Source organism: Charadrius vociferus, unplaced genomic scaffold, assembly GCF_000708025.1.
Source record: "Charadrius vociferus isolate BGI_N301 unplaced genomic scaffold, ASM70802v2 scaffold260, whole genome shotgun sequence".
Taxonomy (NCBI): Eukaryota; Metazoa; Chordata; class Aves; order Charadriiformes; family Charadriidae; genus Charadrius; species Charadrius vociferus.
Genome location: NW_009646410.1, coordinates 184,353 through 201,401, shown reverse-complemented (window position 1 = coordinate 201,401; position 17,049 = coordinate 184,353). Strand labels below are relative to the sequence as shown.

General features: G+C 56.1%; 1 protein-coding gene across 1 annotated transcript; it reads right to left on the bottom strand.

Annotated features, from left to right (window-relative positions):
- Positions 1-679: 679 nt before the first annotated feature.
- FBF1 (Fas (TNFRSF6) binding factor 1) lies at positions 680-17,030 on the bottom strand. Its single transcript, XM_009879830.1, has 30 exons — positions 16,992-17,030; positions 15,450-15,477; positions 14,724-14,765; positions 14,309-14,399; positions 13,818-13,878; positions 13,234-13,284; positions 12,956-13,100; positions 12,328-12,408; positions 11,448-11,564; positions 10,794-10,947; positions 10,434-10,567; positions 9,905-10,007; positions 9,397-9,789; positions 8,708-8,785; positions 8,321-8,415; positions 7,553-7,611; positions 6,776-6,820; positions 6,550-6,684; positions 6,249-6,349; positions 5,592-5,798; positions 4,999-5,106; positions 4,562-4,701; positions 4,144-4,262; positions 3,890-4,012; positions 3,322-3,507; positions 2,397-2,573; positions 2,084-2,221; positions 1,848-1,980; positions 1,351-1,520; positions 680-763 (listed from the first exon to the last, which is right to left on the bottom strand). The coding sequence occupies exons 1-30, from the start codon at positions 17,028-17,030 to the stop codon at positions 680-682; spliced, it is 3,537 nt and encodes a 1,178-aa protein (XP_009878132.1).
- Positions 17,031-17,049: the final 19 nt, after the last annotated feature.

Below are 17,049 nucleotides of genomic sequence, written 5' to 3'. Positions count from 1 at the left end.
CCCCCCGCTGCCATAGCAACGGGGCTGGCTCCTGCAGGGCCTGACTAGAAACGTCCCCCTAGAAACGTCCCCACAGCCCCAGGGCGACGGGCTCTCCCCTTCCCCCGGGCTACATCTCCGCCATTGCTGCTCTGTCCCCAGGGCAGATCCCGCTGAAGGGAGCGGAGTGGCGCTGTTGTCACCCCGGGGCGGCAGGGAGAGAAAGTGAAGCCCAGCACAAGACACAGCTTTCTGCAGAAAAAGGCCCCAAAAGGCAAAGCAGAAGTTGCCTGTGAGCTGCGGGCTGCTGGTGAACCTTAGCACAGCTCTGCCTTGCCCAGTCTTGCAGCTCGGCCAAACCTCCGTGATCCCCCCTAATGCCTATGGTTGTCACAGCCAGGCAGGTGCCTGTCCAGCGCCAGCAGCATGGCCGACTCAATCCACCCCCACGAGGGCAACTGCATCCCAGTAGCACCCACCAGGTGGCCAGTGGCACTCGCCCTGAGGGATGGAGGCCAGACAAACTGTGGCTTCACAGCCCATGGGGATGGATTTCACACTCCGACCACTCCAAGATTGTTTTTAAATAGAAAGACGGTTCCTTTATTCTTTCTTGTCCTCCCCGACGTGTAGGGCACAGCAGCCTCCTGTGAGGACGGACGCTGCCAGCCCTTGGGTTGCACATGGGGATGTCACCTCCTCAGTCTGACAGAGATGACGTGTTGTAAGACGCTTTCTTCAGGGTCTCCAGGAAGAACTGCTCATCCTCTAAGAAATCGCGGTCCTGAGAAGAGAGGAAGGATGGATGGGATGGATATCAGAGTGCCACAGAAACAGGGTCACAGTCCAGGGTGTCTCTCATGAGCAAGGGAAGTATCCCAAACCCGCCTTCATGCAGTGAGCAGTGAGCAGCTCACCCTATCCATGCTACATACACCCCATGGTGTGTATGGGCTCCCTCCTCACCCTCTGAGCAAGACCCACAGAGGCAGACTCAGAGAGCATCTCTGCCTGGGGAAGGATTGAGCAGGGAAGTAGGGAGCTAACAGGAGAGGGTGGGGACATTATGAAACCAGAGTCCAGCAGAGGTGGCTTCTCCCACCCAGAGAGGGGGTGAGGAGATGGGCAACCCCATCAAGTCAAGGGATGTCATGGATGAACCTGAGACAAGGTGTGAGGATCCACTCGCCCTTCCTTCTGGTATCACTCGTCTAGGTGCCCATGGCTTCTGCAAGCCCACCCAGCGGCTCAGTAATGATCGTAGGAGACACCCCACCCTGTGCCTATCGGATTTAAATCAAGCTTGACCCAGCCCTGTGCCCACCCAGCTGGTTTGAAGCCCCTTCCAGCCCTGGTCTCCCACCACCTCACCTGCTGGGCCCTGTGTTTCAGCAGCAGCAGCTTGGCGTAGAGCTCGGTGGGGCCAGCAATGGCCAGGGTTTCCCTGCTACCCGCTGGGCTGTGTCGAGGGAGCACCCTGACAGGAGGTGGAAAGCCCGGAACGAGAGCCCAACTGTGTGGTGCTGCTGCCGTTAGAGGAACTGCAGACGGAGACAATAGAACATCCCTTTTTTTTTGCTGCCTGCATGTCCCTGCAGTAGGGTCCTTCCCAAACTCCCAGTGCAAACAGGTTTTAACCCACCTGGCTCTCCCTTCCTGCCCCCTCTATCCCCTCCTGGCATTGCCCTGGCTCAGAGAGCTCTGCTGAGCTCCTTCAGAGGACGAGGAGCACAACTCACATTTGAGGTTTATAAACAGGGGAACTAAAACAGCCCCCAGGAACATTGCAAGCCTCCTGAGAAGTGGAATACAAGTGCAGCTGTCCCCCAGCACATCCCTTCCCATCAGCAGCATGCAGGAAATCTTACACAGCGTGCTGGAGAGGCCTTTTGTAGGGGCGCTGAGGTCCCGGTCTGCATTCAGCAGCATCACAGGGTTACTGGGCAGCTCCTCGCGTAGCTGTTCAAGCTGTCTCCTCTGGTGAGCCATGCTCAGCCGCTCCTGCCCCATCCCCAGGAGAAAGGGAGAGAGAAGCTGTTGGCAAAGGTTCAGGCCTTTGGCATGGTGGCCCCAGACCAAAAAGGGAACGCAAGGGGGTATTTGCCTGGTGCAGCTGCTGTTCCTGCTGCTTCAGCCGCTCCAGGTGCTGCTGCATGACCTGCAGCCTGGTCTGGTGCTCACAGTCCACCCTGCATGCCTCCCTCAGGGCTTGCTCCCCTTCCTCGTACTTCTGGGATGAGACCTGCAAGGCAGAGTGGCTGGGGAGGCTGGGGACAGGGACCCTTGCTGCCCTGGGGCAGGGCTCCTTTGTGCATCCCCTTATTTCCCTCCTGGGACAGGATTAGGATTCACGACTTTGGGAGCTTTGCTGCTGACCTATGTACAACTGTGAACTGCAGTGCAAATGCTCCGCTTACCTTGGTCATGCTTTTAACGTCCTCCTCCCTCTGCCGGATGCGCAGTGCAGCCCCATTCACCTTCTCCTTCTCCAGCCTCAGCTCCTGCCAGGCCTCCTCCAGCAGTTCCCTGTCCCTCGCCAGCTGCTCCTCCTTGGCTTTCAGCTCACGGCCCCGGATCTTCAGCTCTGCCTGCTCCTAGGATGGGCACAGAAGAAACTGATGCATTACCTGCCCTGTCCTGGACACTATCTCATGTCTTCCCAAGTGATGGGAGAGATCTGCCCCTGTTGAGCTTCTTGTGCGTGTCAGTTTAGGGTGCAGAGCAACACCACCAGGTATTCAAGCACTGTTCTCATCCCACCCTTGGGGACCAGGGCTGGCAGAGCTGTGATTGTGCAGACACACACACACTCTCTCCTTCCTTGGGAAGGACAGAGCCCCTCACCATGTTGCACACCCTAAAACATGCTCAAGGCACAGGGATTTGTCAGCAGAGGAAATACCCAGCCTGAATGGTTATTTTCCACCACGGTAGCCCCTGAAAAATGCATTTCTGCCGCACTGTCTGTGCCACATATCCCCTCTGGACAGCTCCAGGGTGGAGCAGAACTGGCTCTGGACGTGTCCCCATGGCAGAGGGAAGTTTTGCTTAACCCACCATGGGGGTTTTCTCTCACCAGACTTACAAGAGGCAGCTGCGCCTGGAGTGGCTGCCCAAACTCCTCACAGGCAAAGGGGATAGACAGAGTTGACTAATGCTTCAGTCAACATCTAAAAGAGGCGGGTGGAGGCTGTTCCTGGAACAGCCTGGTTCTCACCACCCTGAGTGATGTTTGTCTTAAACAGCTGAAGGCAGCGCTGAACGTCTCCCCTGTGGGCAGGACCCATCCGTGAGCCTGCCAGGCGGTGCTGGAGGCCACGGGAAGGGGCTCCGCTGTGGTACCTTGGCCAGGCTCATGATGGTGCCCTCTCTGTGGGAGTCCATCTGCAGGGCTCGGTCCAATTCGCGCTCCATCCGCTCCTTGCTCAGCTGCTGCTGGGTGTGAAATTCAGCCCACTCAGCCGCCAGCTTCCGTCGCTCCTCTGAGCACTTCTGCATCACTGACTTCTGCTCCTCCAGCAAAGCGCTCTGGAGAACATCACAAGAGAGGGAGAAAGCACTAAGTCTCATTTGCCATAGGATTTTTCTTCTTTAACCCATCTCTGCCACTAAACCCCATGTAACATCTAGAGGCTGGTTAAAGCCCACGGTGTCTGGCGTGAACCTTGCATGGAGAGCTCCAGCCACACACGCCTCAGGAACTGGCATGCATCACGCACACACACAGCAGCCTCTCGCATCCATGTGCCAGAGGGTTGGTCTGATTGCGATTCATCGTGTGACGTGGTGTGGGACTGGGGAGGCAGAGGAAGCTGCAACCCAGCACCCAGCTCTTTCCTCCACCACACCCCACAGTACAGCCCTGGTCAGACTCATGTAAAAAGCACCTGGAGATGTCGGCCAACCTCACCTTTGCTCTCTCCAGCTCTGCTCGCTCCATAGAGAGCTGTTGTGTCATGATTCGTCGCTGCTCCTCCAGCGAGTGCTGCAGCGATTCCACTTTGGATTGCTCTGCTGTGGCCCTCCATCGCTCCTGAGTTCGGACACAGAGGAGAGACAGATGCCATTCACAGGCTCCAGGCCAGGGACCTCCAGCGGGCAAGACATATGCCCCATACCCAGACAGGAGGGGTGACCCCGGCAGAGGACACAGCATGGGCTCACCTGCTCCAGCAGCCGAGTCTGCTCGCCCAGCCTGGCCTCCATTTTGGCAATCACCTCCTGGAGACGGCTCCGCTCCTCCTCCATGTCCCTCTGCTGCTGCGACAGCCTGTCCTGGAGCACTGGGGAGAGACAGCAGCAGGGCCATGAGCAGCACGTGGTGGGAATCCCCCTCTGTCCACACCATATTCATGGAAAAGCTGCATGCATTTGTGCTCATCACCTTCTGCAGACCCCCAGAAAATCAATTTGTAAGAGGGAGACCCTAAGATGTCTAGTGACCAAGGCAGGCAAGGTTTGGCCAGCCTGGGCTCCCAGCCTCTGGCTGACTCAGAGCCAAACTTTGTCCCTGTTTTCTGTGTGTCCCCAGACCCAGTGGGGACCCCACAGCCATTTTGGCAGAGAGGAATGGCAGATGTACCCTTGAGCTGCTTGTCCCGCTGCCGTGCCCCCATGGCCAGCTCCTGGGAAGTGGTGTGGTGTGTGGCCTCCACCTTATGTGAGAGGTCGTGCAGGTCACTGGAGAACTTCTCCATCTGCTCGATGACGCCATTCAGAGACCTGCAGTGAGGAGCGAGGGGAAGGTCACCCCTGCGGGACACACTTCGTCTCACCATGGTGGGCCAAAAGGGCAGGCAGCCCTGCCCAAAACTCTCTGGGTCATAGCAGAGCAGTGGGAAGATGTAGCTGCTGCTTAGGGGAGTACTGACAGATATTAAACAGCTCAGCATTCCCGGGGGCAGCGGGTGGGAGAGAAGATGGCCCCAGTTCCTCCTGTGGTTCGAGGCTGGTTCCCCATAGGACAGGGAACACCACAGCCGGGGATCAACGTGGGGATATGATGCCAGCCATTGGTACCTAGTGTGCGAAGTGGCACTGGTCACTGCATCGATCTCCTGGTCTTTCAGCCGCTTCAGCCGCTGGAGCTGCTCTTCGTGGTCTTTGCGCATCTCCTGGACAGACACCCTGTGGGACATGGGGGAAGGAGCCCACCAAGGGCTATTACAAACTGGTGCTCCCTATGATGAGCAGCACAGAAGTGGCTTGGTCGTGAGGCTGAGAACCATGTCTCAAGAGCTGAGCTGGCATCCCACCGACAGGCATCCACATTTGGGATGGACCACATCTGGGGGTTATGGGCTTCTCTACCAAAAACTGGTTTGTCATTGACTCAAACTATGTGGACATCAGTGACTCACTGACCTGAATAAAAGGGATTTGGGGGAGATAAAACACTGGGTTCAGCATCTTTCAAAATACTGAAATGATGTCTCCAGACACATCTCTCTGTGTCTACTTACGATGCAAATCCCCATTCCAAAAGCCACCGAGCTGCCCACAACGCAGTGCTTCTGGAGACTGATTTTTCCCCTCACCGTGTCCCCATTCCCTGGTTCCTTTGCCAAAGGGGGGAATTAGCCCCACGTGTGTCCCACTTGTGTCACTCTCACCTCTGCAGCTCTCGCAGCCGCTCCATCTCCAGCGTGCTCTGCTGCTCCAGCACGGCCAGGCGCTGCTGGTGCTGTGCCAGCAGCTCTGCCCGTGCCTGCTCCGCGTTCTGGCTCTGCGACAGCAGCTGAGCTGCCAGCTGCTCCTTCTCCCGCCGCAGCCTCTCCTCCCGCTGCCCATAGGTCTCCTCCACCACCTTTACCCGGCTCCTGCACGGAGAGGTCACAGCAGGGAAGAAGTGTTGCTTTCATGGCAATACCTGGCCCTCTCCACCCAAAGCGCACACGGAGATTTAGGAGCAGATCAGTGTCGCTGTGTGCATGGGGAAACTGAGGAACAGGACGCTTTGCTCTCCACAGTCTGAGCCCTGAACCCTCCTGCCACTGCCCAGTGCGGTGCCCTGGTTGGGGACATGCTGGCAATGGGACTGGCCCCTCCTCCTTGTCACTGTGGGACAGTTTTGGTGGGAGTGGACCCCACCTCGGCTCACTCGTGGGGCTCCTCTCTGCCCCCACCAGGTCCATATCGACATGGCTCTGTGCCTGCCCACCCCAGGGATGGATTTGGGAAGCATCCCAGCACTCCCACCCCACGGGTGAGGGACAGGACTGTAGGCAAAGATGTGACACAGGAGGGGAGAGCAGGTGAGAACCTGGTACCTGTGGGCGTTCTCGAGGAGATCCAGGTCCTCCTGGTGCCGCTGCTGAAGACTCTCCAGCAACAGTTTGTGCTGTGTCCGCTCTAGCTCCAGCATCCGGACCTGCCAGGCATCCAGGAAGAAGGTCCTTGTGCGGCCCCGGGAACAGAGCTCCCATAGCAGCACGTGGTGGCAGTAGGCATCTCTGTACAGGGAGGTTCCTCCTCTCCCCTGTCACCCTGGTGCTATTTGGAGCAGACATGGCCCCTTCTCCTCCCCCTGGGTCACCTGTGGTCCTCCCTCCAGCAGGCAATGGGGCTCACCTGGCTCTCCAGCTCTGCCACACGGGCCTGGGCACTGAGCAGCGCTGCCCGATAGCCCATCGCATCCTCATGGAGCTGGGCTGTGGGAGCCCCCAACCTCCTCTCATGCAGCAAGCCCAGGGCTGGAGACTCTGCCTATGGGGATGGAGAGAGAAAATTGAGGCTCTTCAGGATGAGTGGCTTTGTGGTGTGGCCATCAGCCCCCAAAGGGAGGCACATGCCTCACCTGCAGCTGTGGGGCAGACTGGAGATGTGCTCTGGGGGTCGTAACCTGTGGAGAGATAGAGATGCTCTCAGGGAGGTAAAGCCCAGGGGAGAACATCTCCTAGCTTGGGAACAGCAATCCATCGCCACCCCCATTGCTGGCCTGGGTTCCTTCTTCCCAGGTGATGCTCAGCAGTCCCTACCCCAGACACAAGCATGCTGGGCTCTTCCTTCTCGAGGGACAGACTCAAGGATAAGACCGTGAGTCCTCTGGGAGACACGGTGTGTCCTGCCATGAGGGCAGGGCCAGGAGGCCCAGCTAGGTGAGAAATGGAGGCTTCAAAGACCAAGCAAGAGCTGCCCTCTCTGTCAGAGGCTTGGATTCCACTTCAGTTGTCTAAAAACAATCTCAGAGCATCTTCACCACCATACTGGGGGAAAACAGCTGAAGAAAAAGTCCTTTATCAACTGGAGCCTCTGTTGTCTAATTAATGTAATATATACATGCCTGGGGAACTACGTAAATGCTACTCAGGCAATGCAGGGTTGCAAACATACATGATTTAAAAAACATCCATAGCCCACGTGCTTTGGCCTGATAAATACAACTTATGGGATCTTGGGGCTCTCCAAACACTTTGCCTCCATGAACACAGGCTCCCAGAGATGCAAAGCAGGGCACATCCCTCCTCCTGCCAAGGGAGCACGGATGGAACTGGATGCCAGCAAGCTGGCAGGGAGGACTTGCAATCACCACCCAACCCCGCATCTCCTGGAGACGTGGGGCCAGCAGACCTACCTGAGTGAGCAGGGCAGGGCTCTGCGTCTCCTGCTCTCCTGGGAACAAGGCCGTGGGGACTGAAAATTGAACAAGTTCATGATTCAGACACGGCAATGGGAACCATCCCCTCCCAGAAGGACAAGGACCTGGGTATCCTGGGCAGAGCGAGAAGGGTCCTGCTCTGCTCCAGCAGCTGGCCATGGGGACGGAGGGTCAGATGGGCTTGTCTGTACCCGCACCCCTACCCAACCCCACACACGATGGTGGGACTGCTCTGCAGAGTAAGCCTGGGGACAAGGCATGGCTCCTCCTCCATCCCCATCACCTAGGGAGCTGGCTGGGTCCCCTAAGCTTCTTTCAGTGGCCTCTGAGCTGGTGCACAGTCTCAGCCCAGGGCAGGAGGGGTCTTCCAGCACACTGCACTAGTGGGATGAGTCTAGGGGCAGCAAGAGGGAAGAGGGAGAGAGCAGGGACAGCAAGAACTTACACCCACCCATTGCTCAGAGAGAGCAAGTCCCTTGCAGCCCTCTGATACCTCAAAGCAGCACTGCAGAGCTCAGTGCGCCCCAACACGACGTCCACACCACACCACGCAATGGGGATGGTGGGATCCTGCAGCTTAGCAGCTCGCTCTGACAATGGCTGGTCAAAGCCTGGGCAGCATCCACATGGCCAAAGGTGATGCTGTGGCTCCTGCCTTTTTATTTTTTTTTTTTTATTTTTTGTGAGGCAGGGGGACCCTCTCTGCGTACTGCTACCCAAACTGTACAACCACACGGAACACACCCAGGGCGCTGGCATCTCCGGAGGGATCCCCCTTCGCAGCCTCTGACGGGGGAGCTGAGGCTTGTTTCGCGGTGCTGAGCCAGGGGACCGGCTGCCTGCGTGGGCACAGAGACACGAGTGACGCACAGCAGTGGCACAGCTCAGGGAGAGGCGCACAGACATTATCCTGCTTGGCATAAGTTTAAATCTTGGCTGTTCCACTGTGATCAAGTAGGCAAGAGCCTGACGATCTTTCAGAGCTGCCTTCCCTCCCAGTTTACGAGGTCCCAGACCAAAGAGATCACTGCTCACTACCAGCTCTCCCCACTCCTTAATCTCACCCATGGAGCTGCTTTCTGCAGGAAATCTCCCCCACGGAGGATGACAGAAACACAAAGGAAGCCTTACCTGGAGCCATCAGTGCTCGCTGCCTTGTCCTGCAGGGCAGCTGCCTGCTGCGGTGCTGCCACGGAGGCGGCTGGCTGGCTGCAAGCAAAAAACATCCTATGTGGAAGAGCCGTGGAGGTGATGAAAGACAAGATCCTTTCCCCCAACGCCAGTTCCTGCCCCAAAAACCTCCATCACCGGTGCTCCTCCCTGCTGCATCCACCCCTCTCCCCCGGGTAGCAGCAGCCCCAGCAAACACAGCCCTGCGCACGATACACGGCTGTTTGTCTGCAATTCACTTTGGAGTCCCATTCAAACGACACAAGTCTGAGCCTGTGTCCGTGTAATCAACTGGAGGAGTCGGTTTGCCTGGAACTAGGAGGAAAAAGGGGGAATGAAGGCAGGAAGGAGGAGCACAGCGGAGAGCTCGTGGGGGTGTGCTGATCCAGGACCGCTCTACGGGACCCAGGGCAGTGTGTGCAACCTTGGCCACAACTGGAAGGAGAATCCAGAGGTGTAATGGGACGGTGGGCTGGATCAGTGGGAGAAAGCCTCGTGTTATTACCCCAACTGAGACAAGATAGTGCTTAAAATCAATTCCTTAAATCTGAGCTGAGGGTTTCTGAGAGGTCCTGCTGGAGCAGCTACAGGTGGAGCAGACTGGAGCGCTGCGGCCATCAACCGTGCCTTTACTGCGGCCATCTCTTTACCTGACAGGAGAGCGGGGATCCAGCCCTTCGCCTGGGACCTCCGACCGCTCGACGCTTCCCTCCTGGGCCTTCGCCTGTGCTTGGGCTTTCTTGCGAGACAAGGCAGCGCTCAGCCAGTTCTCCTCCTCCACCGCGCCGGGTTTAGCCGTTGCCTCCTCTCCGGCCGGGATCTGGCTGGTGGGGCCGGGCCGTCCGGCTGCGGCAGGGCTGGGGTAGCTCACCGCGGGACTGGCCTTCACTGGAGACGGCGGCTCTGAATTCAGAAAATCCTCATCCTTCAAACCCAGCCAGTCGCCTCCAGCTCTGCTGCCCTGCACGGGGCTCCTGCTCGCTGGAGGAGGCCGTTTGGAGCACGACTCTGGTTTCGGTTCGCTGCTGTTCTCGGCTGAAAACCTGCTGCGAGGAGAGGCAGTGGCATACCTGCCTGCGAGGGGACCCCGGGGACACTGCCTGCTCCACCGCAGGGGCAGCGCGGCTGGGACAACAGACAGACAGAGCACCACCATACCTCACAGACTGCCTTCTCGATGACCGGCCCTCGGGCGTGGAGGCCACCGTGGGCTTGTACGCTCCAAAGACAAAATCCTCCTCGTCCCAACCCTCTTCCTTCTCTGTTCAGACAAGCAGCCTTGAGTCAGCGCCCAGAGGAGCAGCCGGCTACAAAGACACCAGCCCTCCTCCTCCCCTGCAATTCCCACTGGAATTCCCACCTCTGCGAAAACACAGCTGGAAACATCTTCCCTGGAAACACGTGAGAAATGTGCCTCCTCACTGTGGTTTTTGTTGGAAATCACTCCATGTCTGAAGGCAACTGAGTTATGGCTACTGCGCGAACGCTCCCAGGCTGCCTCAAAGGCAGAGTACACCACTTTTGCATTAGCCCCCAACCCCTGCGCTGACTGAGAGCCCGTTAGCAACCCTGCTCACCACTACAGAAAGGGTTATTTCCCCTGCGAGGGCATTAGAAATCAATCTTGCTCTCCCAAGCAAATGCTGTCACCCCTGCAGACCTTCCCGGAGTCCCTGGCTGTGCTCACCTGGCTGCTTTTGGTATTTCTTATCCAGTTGGAACTCCCTGCGCTCTCCCGTGCCTGGCTGTTCCAGGATTTTGGCCACGGAGCTTCGTCCCAGCAACTCATCCAGCTTGGAGCGGGCTGGCCGGAGCTCCTCTCTGTTGGGGACACAGCGGCAGATGGGTTTCTCTGAGAGGCAGGCCTGTTCCTCGTCACACAGCCTTGCCAGGGTGCTCTGGCTCTTCTCTGCAAGACAAGGCTCCCCCCGCCCCCTTCTGGGACCCACAGGCAGAAGCTCCAGCATCCCCCACCCAGCGCGGTGGCACCATCCCAACGCACAAGCCATCCCCTGCTTTACTCCCACTGCCTCTCCATCGCCCTTACTCTTCTGCCTTCTTTCCCTGCTTCGCATCTCCTTTTGGGCCATTGCCAAATCCCAGTGCATCCATCAGGTCGTCACCATCATCTTCAAACGTGAGCTCCTCCCTCCTCCGGGCCGGGGCCACAGTGTGCAGGGGCGTCTGGGGTGGGGGCAGCTCTGTGGATGTGATCACACACGGCAGGTTTGATCAGGGCTTTTTTTTGAACAAGAGATCAAAGCAGCCCTGCCTGCTCTTATCTCTCAGGACCGTTTACAAAGTAATTTTTAAATAACTCTTTTCAGTGACCCAATCTCACAGCAAGTGACAAAGTGGCAACGCACTCCTGGCCGGTCTGTGGCCATGCATCCACTGATGGGACACTGCTGGGTGTCGCTGACACCGGGGTTTCCAGCTCTGGCTAACACCAGGAGCTCTTTTAGCTTTGCCAGTTTCCAATAAGATAATTCTTGCCCCCCTTTGCCCAAAGTCCCTGCTCCACCAATGCACCTCAGTCCTTGCCCCAACCCACCAGCTGCTACTTGCATCCAGAGTGGATTTACTGGGGTGAAAGGCGATTTTAGGGGACTATTGGACCCATTAGCATCCCTGCTGCAGGAAAAAGAGGGATGAGTGCCTGTAACACAGCCACAGCGCAGCTGGATCCCACCCTGCTTACCTTTCTCTTTGCTCCGTTCCGTTTTTTTCTCAGAGCTTTTAGTGCCTGTTGGAGCTGGTTTCTTGGGAGCATCCTGTTCCTCATCAGATAAAAGCCCTGCCAAAGGATCATCTGCATCTGGGAATTACCCCGTAGGGGCAGGAAAGGAGAATAATAATAAAAACAAACAAACCCAACGTTATTTAGAAGAATAGTTCTGCACTAAGCCAAGCTCTATCCCCCACCGTATGCACATGGAAATAGGAAACCATATCTGCCCATGAATGCAGGTTCTGCAAGGACCTGGGATACCCTGAGTCTCCCTGAACTTTAAACACTCAAGAGTTATATTTCCATTCAGTTTTTCCACATTTTCATTCTCCTAGAAGAAAATAGCTCAAAATTTGGGTGCTTTAACGCTTGAACACTGTTTAGGCAAAGAGAAAGGTGAGAAGAAAGCCCACCTAAATGACCTAAAGTGCGTTAGTGATTTTAACAGATCCTGATCTTGGTTAAAGTGAAGGCTTTGACAACCAGAACTCAGCTGTGCCAGGAAACCACCCTGCCATGTTTGGAAACTGGACACAATACCCCCTGACACGAGGGCTCACAAATATTACAGACAGTCACTAAAAACACGTGATAATGCAAACTCCCCCAGGAACCATCTCCCAGCCCTGTTCTGGGGAGGGTCTCAAACGCAGAGCTGTAATTTTTTTTTTCCTTTGGTCACCTCTGAAGGGTTCGATTTGCACTGGCATGGTAGGGGTGAAGGACTCTGTATCTCATTAACCAGCCAAGCCTTCGGTTTAAGAGAAAAGCCAAGCTATGGGCAAAGAGCAAGGGCAGAGTCCTCAGCTGCCCCTATGCAGCTACATCCTGAAGTGAAGTGACATCCTACCTTCAAAGTTAAATTTCTTGTACTGTCGGGAAGCAGGGGGGGATGCGAGTGGCTTCTTCTCCATCAGAGGTACAGACTCTCCTAGAAAGACAGGCCGCAGCTCTCAGGGCCAAGGTGCTGCAGAGATGTCCCTCTCCCACCCTGGCTGAAGGTCACTTTTCTGGTGGCAGCCCCATAAAAGCCCATATTGAGACACACAGTCCCCCCGCAGCCCTACGGGGTGGGAACCAGCATGGAGGGGTCTCCATGTGGGCAGAGAAGGAGAAAAGGGCTTGGGGAAGAGCAGGACAGTTTGGGGACTGGCATGTCTTAAATGCAACCCCTCTGGCTCTCCTTCCATTGCACCGGGGAACAGCCAGATGGTGTTTGGTAGGAGATGGCAGTGTGGCCGATATTGCTGCTGATGTTAGTGATGTTACCACACCACGACAGGAGGTTGGGCCAGGGACCTCCCAAGGGAGAACATATGGCCAGAATAACACTGTGTGTCTGGGACAGCCCCAAAAAGGACCAGGAAAAGGATTTTAGGGAATGAATCCACTCTTTGTTCCCTATCCCAGAAGAAAACAACACCCCCTGCTCATTTGGAACCAGGCGATGAAAAGAAGAGCAGAATCTCCTTTTTCACTTTTCTCAGGAGCCAGCAGCTTACCTGCGGTTTTCATTGCTCCTCCCGAGGAGTCCCATTTCCCAGGACCTTTGGCAGCTGTCTTCCCTGGCCCGGAACTGGGTTTTGGTATTCCCAGGAGATCAGCTTCCATGTCATCCATGTCCTGGAAATCGACAGGACGGGAGCAGGGTGAGCGCTGCCAATGCCTCTGCGCTGCTTCTCCCTGTGAAGGCTGCTGCTGGAGGCCGTGGCGGCAGGGCACGTGGGGCTGAGACGAAGGATGTTTATGCATTTACCTTCAGGGTCTGCAGCAGAGCTTGTGGGTCTGCATCGGAGGCACTGGATCCCTGCATGCCAGGGAAGGCAGAGATCAGAGACTTTGGAAACTCCTCACCCTTTGCTTCCACGCTCCAGCCCCTGGTTTTCCTCGTTTTATGGAATGGAAGAATACATGCCCAATTCCTCCTGGTGTCCCCCAAATGAAAACCCCCTGTGCCTTGTTTCCTTTCCTGAGATCCTGCTGCCTCTGGGAGAAGTCTTAAGAACACTGAGGGCATCTTTTTGGGTATGGGTCATTCCTAGGACACTTTATCGGAAGCGCTACCGGGAAGGCTGGGCTGCAGCACAACGTGCTCCTCTGGCTTTGCTCCACCTCATCCAGGGCACCTGGGAGCCCTTCTCCCACCATCCACCCACTCCCCTGTCCCGTCTTCCCCACCCCACAGCAATGCCGGAGAGGGGTGACCCCTTCAGCCAAACTTCACGGTTCATCCCCAATACCCCACTGCTGACTCGGATGGGGCGACACCAGGGGTAAGCTTGGCTGGGCTCAGCCCCAGCCCTCAGGGCACCCAGGCTTTCTCCCAAAATTTGCGCTCACCTCTGTAGCTTTGATGTCCTCTGCAGGGAGTTTGCTGAAGAAATCATCCTCTAGAAAGGACCTGCGACACAAGCCCGGGGGTTAGCGGCACCACACGTGAGCTCGGCAAGGGTGCAGGGAGACACAGTGGTGGGAGGAAGAGGGGACCACACAGGCACAGCGCAACAGCCATGGCGTACAACACGGAAAAGGAGACTAAAATAGCAGCAGGATAAAAGATGGTAGTGCTGGGGCTGCTATATTTAAGCAAGCAACTGTTATAAGGGAGATTTACAGATGATGTACAGGGCTGGAGGCACCCAGCTCTTGCTGGAAAGCTTCAGGCTCTGGGCTCCCAGTTCCCAACAGCATCGCAGGTAACTCGCCTTCCCAGGCAATTGTTATCACGGCAGGGAGAGAGGTAGAGAAGCCAAGGACAGGGCAGGTCAGAAGGACCTGGGGAGCACAGAGAGATCTCCAGGTGGGAGAGGCTGTGTCTGAGAGGCACTCACTTCTTGCTGGCCTGCAGGCTGGTGGCCCGGGCTCTCCCACCGCTGCTTCCGGCCAGCTGGGAAGCTCTGGCAGATTTAACAGGGGTTTCATCTGGAAACAAGACAGGGAGATATTAGGATGATGGACACGGGCATATTCCTGGCCTAAGCACTCCAAAGGGGGATTTGCTGTCTTCTCAGGGACCACAGAGGCTTTTATTCAGAGAAGAACTTCACTTCACCTCCCCAAACCGACATCCAGCCTATTAAGTGGTCTCTCACTCTGGGAAACCCTGCTCTCCCCTCTGCTCCCTGCTTCAGCCCCCCTCACAACTGGAGCCCCTCGGAGACTGTCGCACCAGCACCTCCTGCTCCCAGGATGGGAGGAAGACTACCGGGATGCTGCCCTTTCAGCTGCAAAGAAGGTTTGTTTTACCATCGTATCCCAGGAGGTCACCGAGCATGTCATCAATAGAGCCTGAAACGAGACGGATAAAAGGTGTTGAGGCAGGTGAGCTCACCAAGCAGGTATGGAAAGGTCCCAATTTCAATTCGGCTTGCTCTTTTGAAATCCCTCAAGAATACAGGTTTGGTCTCAAGCATCATCAGCATAAGGCTATCCTCGCTGGTGTAGAGAGCCAGGGCTTGATCCAGTATTTTGTAGATAAAAGATCTGGCTTCACTTAATCAGAAATGGGATATCTTTATCAAGTGAGCCAGCTGCTTTCTGTTCAGTCAGTCACTGGCCACAAGCAGCATTTCATCTGTGAGCTCTCCCCCCACAGTATCTCAGAGCCCCTGGGGAACCCCAAAAGCACTGCTTCAGTGTCAGGGGCTGCAGGAGGCCTCTAAACAGGCAGTTAGGGAGTGGGTGAGGGGAGGAGCTGAAATAAATGCATATATTCTCCCCTGGATTTGAGAAAGCCCACAAGAAAGGAATATAGGACCCCAATAAGCAAATCCACTTGATGTGAGAGACAGGTGAATATCTCTGGTTCAGGAAGGACACAGTGCACTCAACTGCATCTTTCAGACAAGGACCACGAAACATTTCCATAGTCAGGACTGCCACCTGACCCCAGTGTCCCCCCTCCTCCGTCCCATGCTTTCCCAGATCAAAGCACCTACGGACAGCGAAAGGAAAGCACACGAGCCTACGTACCTCTTAAACTTTTCTTGGGTTTTGTAGCCTATGGAGAAAGACAAATTCCCTCATTAGAAAATAAAGCAAGTCTGACCTGGACTTTCTCAAAACACTAAAGCCAGAGGCAGCTTTCTCCAGACAATCCCACAAACAACAGCAAAGCCCTCCTCCCGCCCACACTGTTTGGGAAATGGCACGTGAAACACAGGGGAACCACAGAGATATTTGCAACTTTTGAGACACCAGTGAGCACAGCCCTTCCTGACTGCCAGCTGGGCAGAAGCCTCCCGCCCTCGGGATCACTTCTGCCTCTGAACAGAGGTGCCAGAGCATCAAATTTGGATTTCCCAGGCTTGCCTTCGTACCGTACCACACTCACCATTGCAGGATTCCAGCCTTCCCCTGCTCCAGCAAGTCCGTTTACAGATTCATCCAACCTCCACCTCCACGTTGCAGGGGGAATCTAACACCGTTGGTCACATCCACACCAACCTCCTACCTGCAGGGAGAAAAGGATTTCCCAAACAAACTCCCCTCTCCTGCTCAGGCCCCTCTGGAGCCTGCCAGGCTGGCTCTGGGCTGCTCGGACCTCTCCAAGCCCCTCTAAACAAAGTGCGATCCGAGTCTTAAAAACAAGCCCTGCCATTCCCCAAAAAAGTCTTGAGCTTCTGCAGAAGCCTTCATGAGGAACATCACACCGACACCAAGGAATCACTCTGCAAAATCACCTGAGAGGGAGCAAGTACCACCCGCCCTGCCCCACGCGTGTTGACCCAAAGCACAGACCCCAAGGGGCGGCTCCTGCTCTGCCCAAAGCCTGGAAAACACCCCAAGGGGGGCTGGGGCTGGAGAGGGAAGGAAACCTCATTTCTTTGGGTCTGGAGAACCTTGGCGATCTTGAATGAGTGGGACGGCTGCTGCTGCGGGGCCCATCCAGAAAACAAAGTGGTGCTGGAGATGATGGGTGCACGTACCTCTCAGGGTGTAGGTAGGATAGCATAGTCTAGGTTGGAAGGGACCTTTAACATCATTGAGTCCAACTGTCAACCTAACACTGCCAAAACTACCACTAAACCATGTCCCTCAACACCACATTTACCGATCTTTTAAACACCTCCAAGGATGGCGATTCCACCACTTCCCCGGCCAGCCTCTTCCAATGTCTGGTAACCCTTTTGGTGAAGAAATTTTTCCTAATATCCATCCTAAACCTCCCCTGGCGCGACTTGAGGCCATTTCCTCTTGCCCTACCACTTGTTACTTGGTTGAAGAGACCGAACCCCCCTCGCTACACCCTCCTTTCAGGGAGCTGTAGAGAGCGAGAAGGTCTCCCCTCAGCCTCCTTTTCTCCAGGCTGAACACCCCCAGTTCCCTCAGCCGCTCCTCCCAGACCCCTCACCGGCTCCGTTGCCCTTCTCCGGACACGCTCCAGTACCTCAATGTCTTTCTTCTCGTGTGGGGCCCAAAACTGAACACAGCACTCGAGATACGGCTTCACCAGTGCCTACTACAGGGGGACGATCACTTCCTCGCAAGAAAGCAGCCCCCAACGTTTCCTACCACCACCACCGCCACCTCCTCCTCGCATCCCGTTGCCATGGCACCCGGTGCCCGCCTG

Excerpts from the sequence above, each read along its gene's own strand:
- FBF1 (XM_009879830.1), bottom strand. The coding sequence starts at position 17,030 with ATGGCAACGGGATGCGAGGAGGAGGTGGCGGTGGTGGTG. Across the intron at positions 9,790-9,904 it reads TCGAGAAGGCAGTCTGTGAG|GTTTTCAGCCGAGAACAGCA; the intron begins GTATGGTGGTGC and ends TCCTCGCAGCAG. Across the intron at positions 764-1,350 it reads TGAAACACAGGGCCCAGCAG|GACCGCGATTTCTTAGAGGA; the intron begins GTGAGGTGGTGG and ends CTCTCTTCTCAG.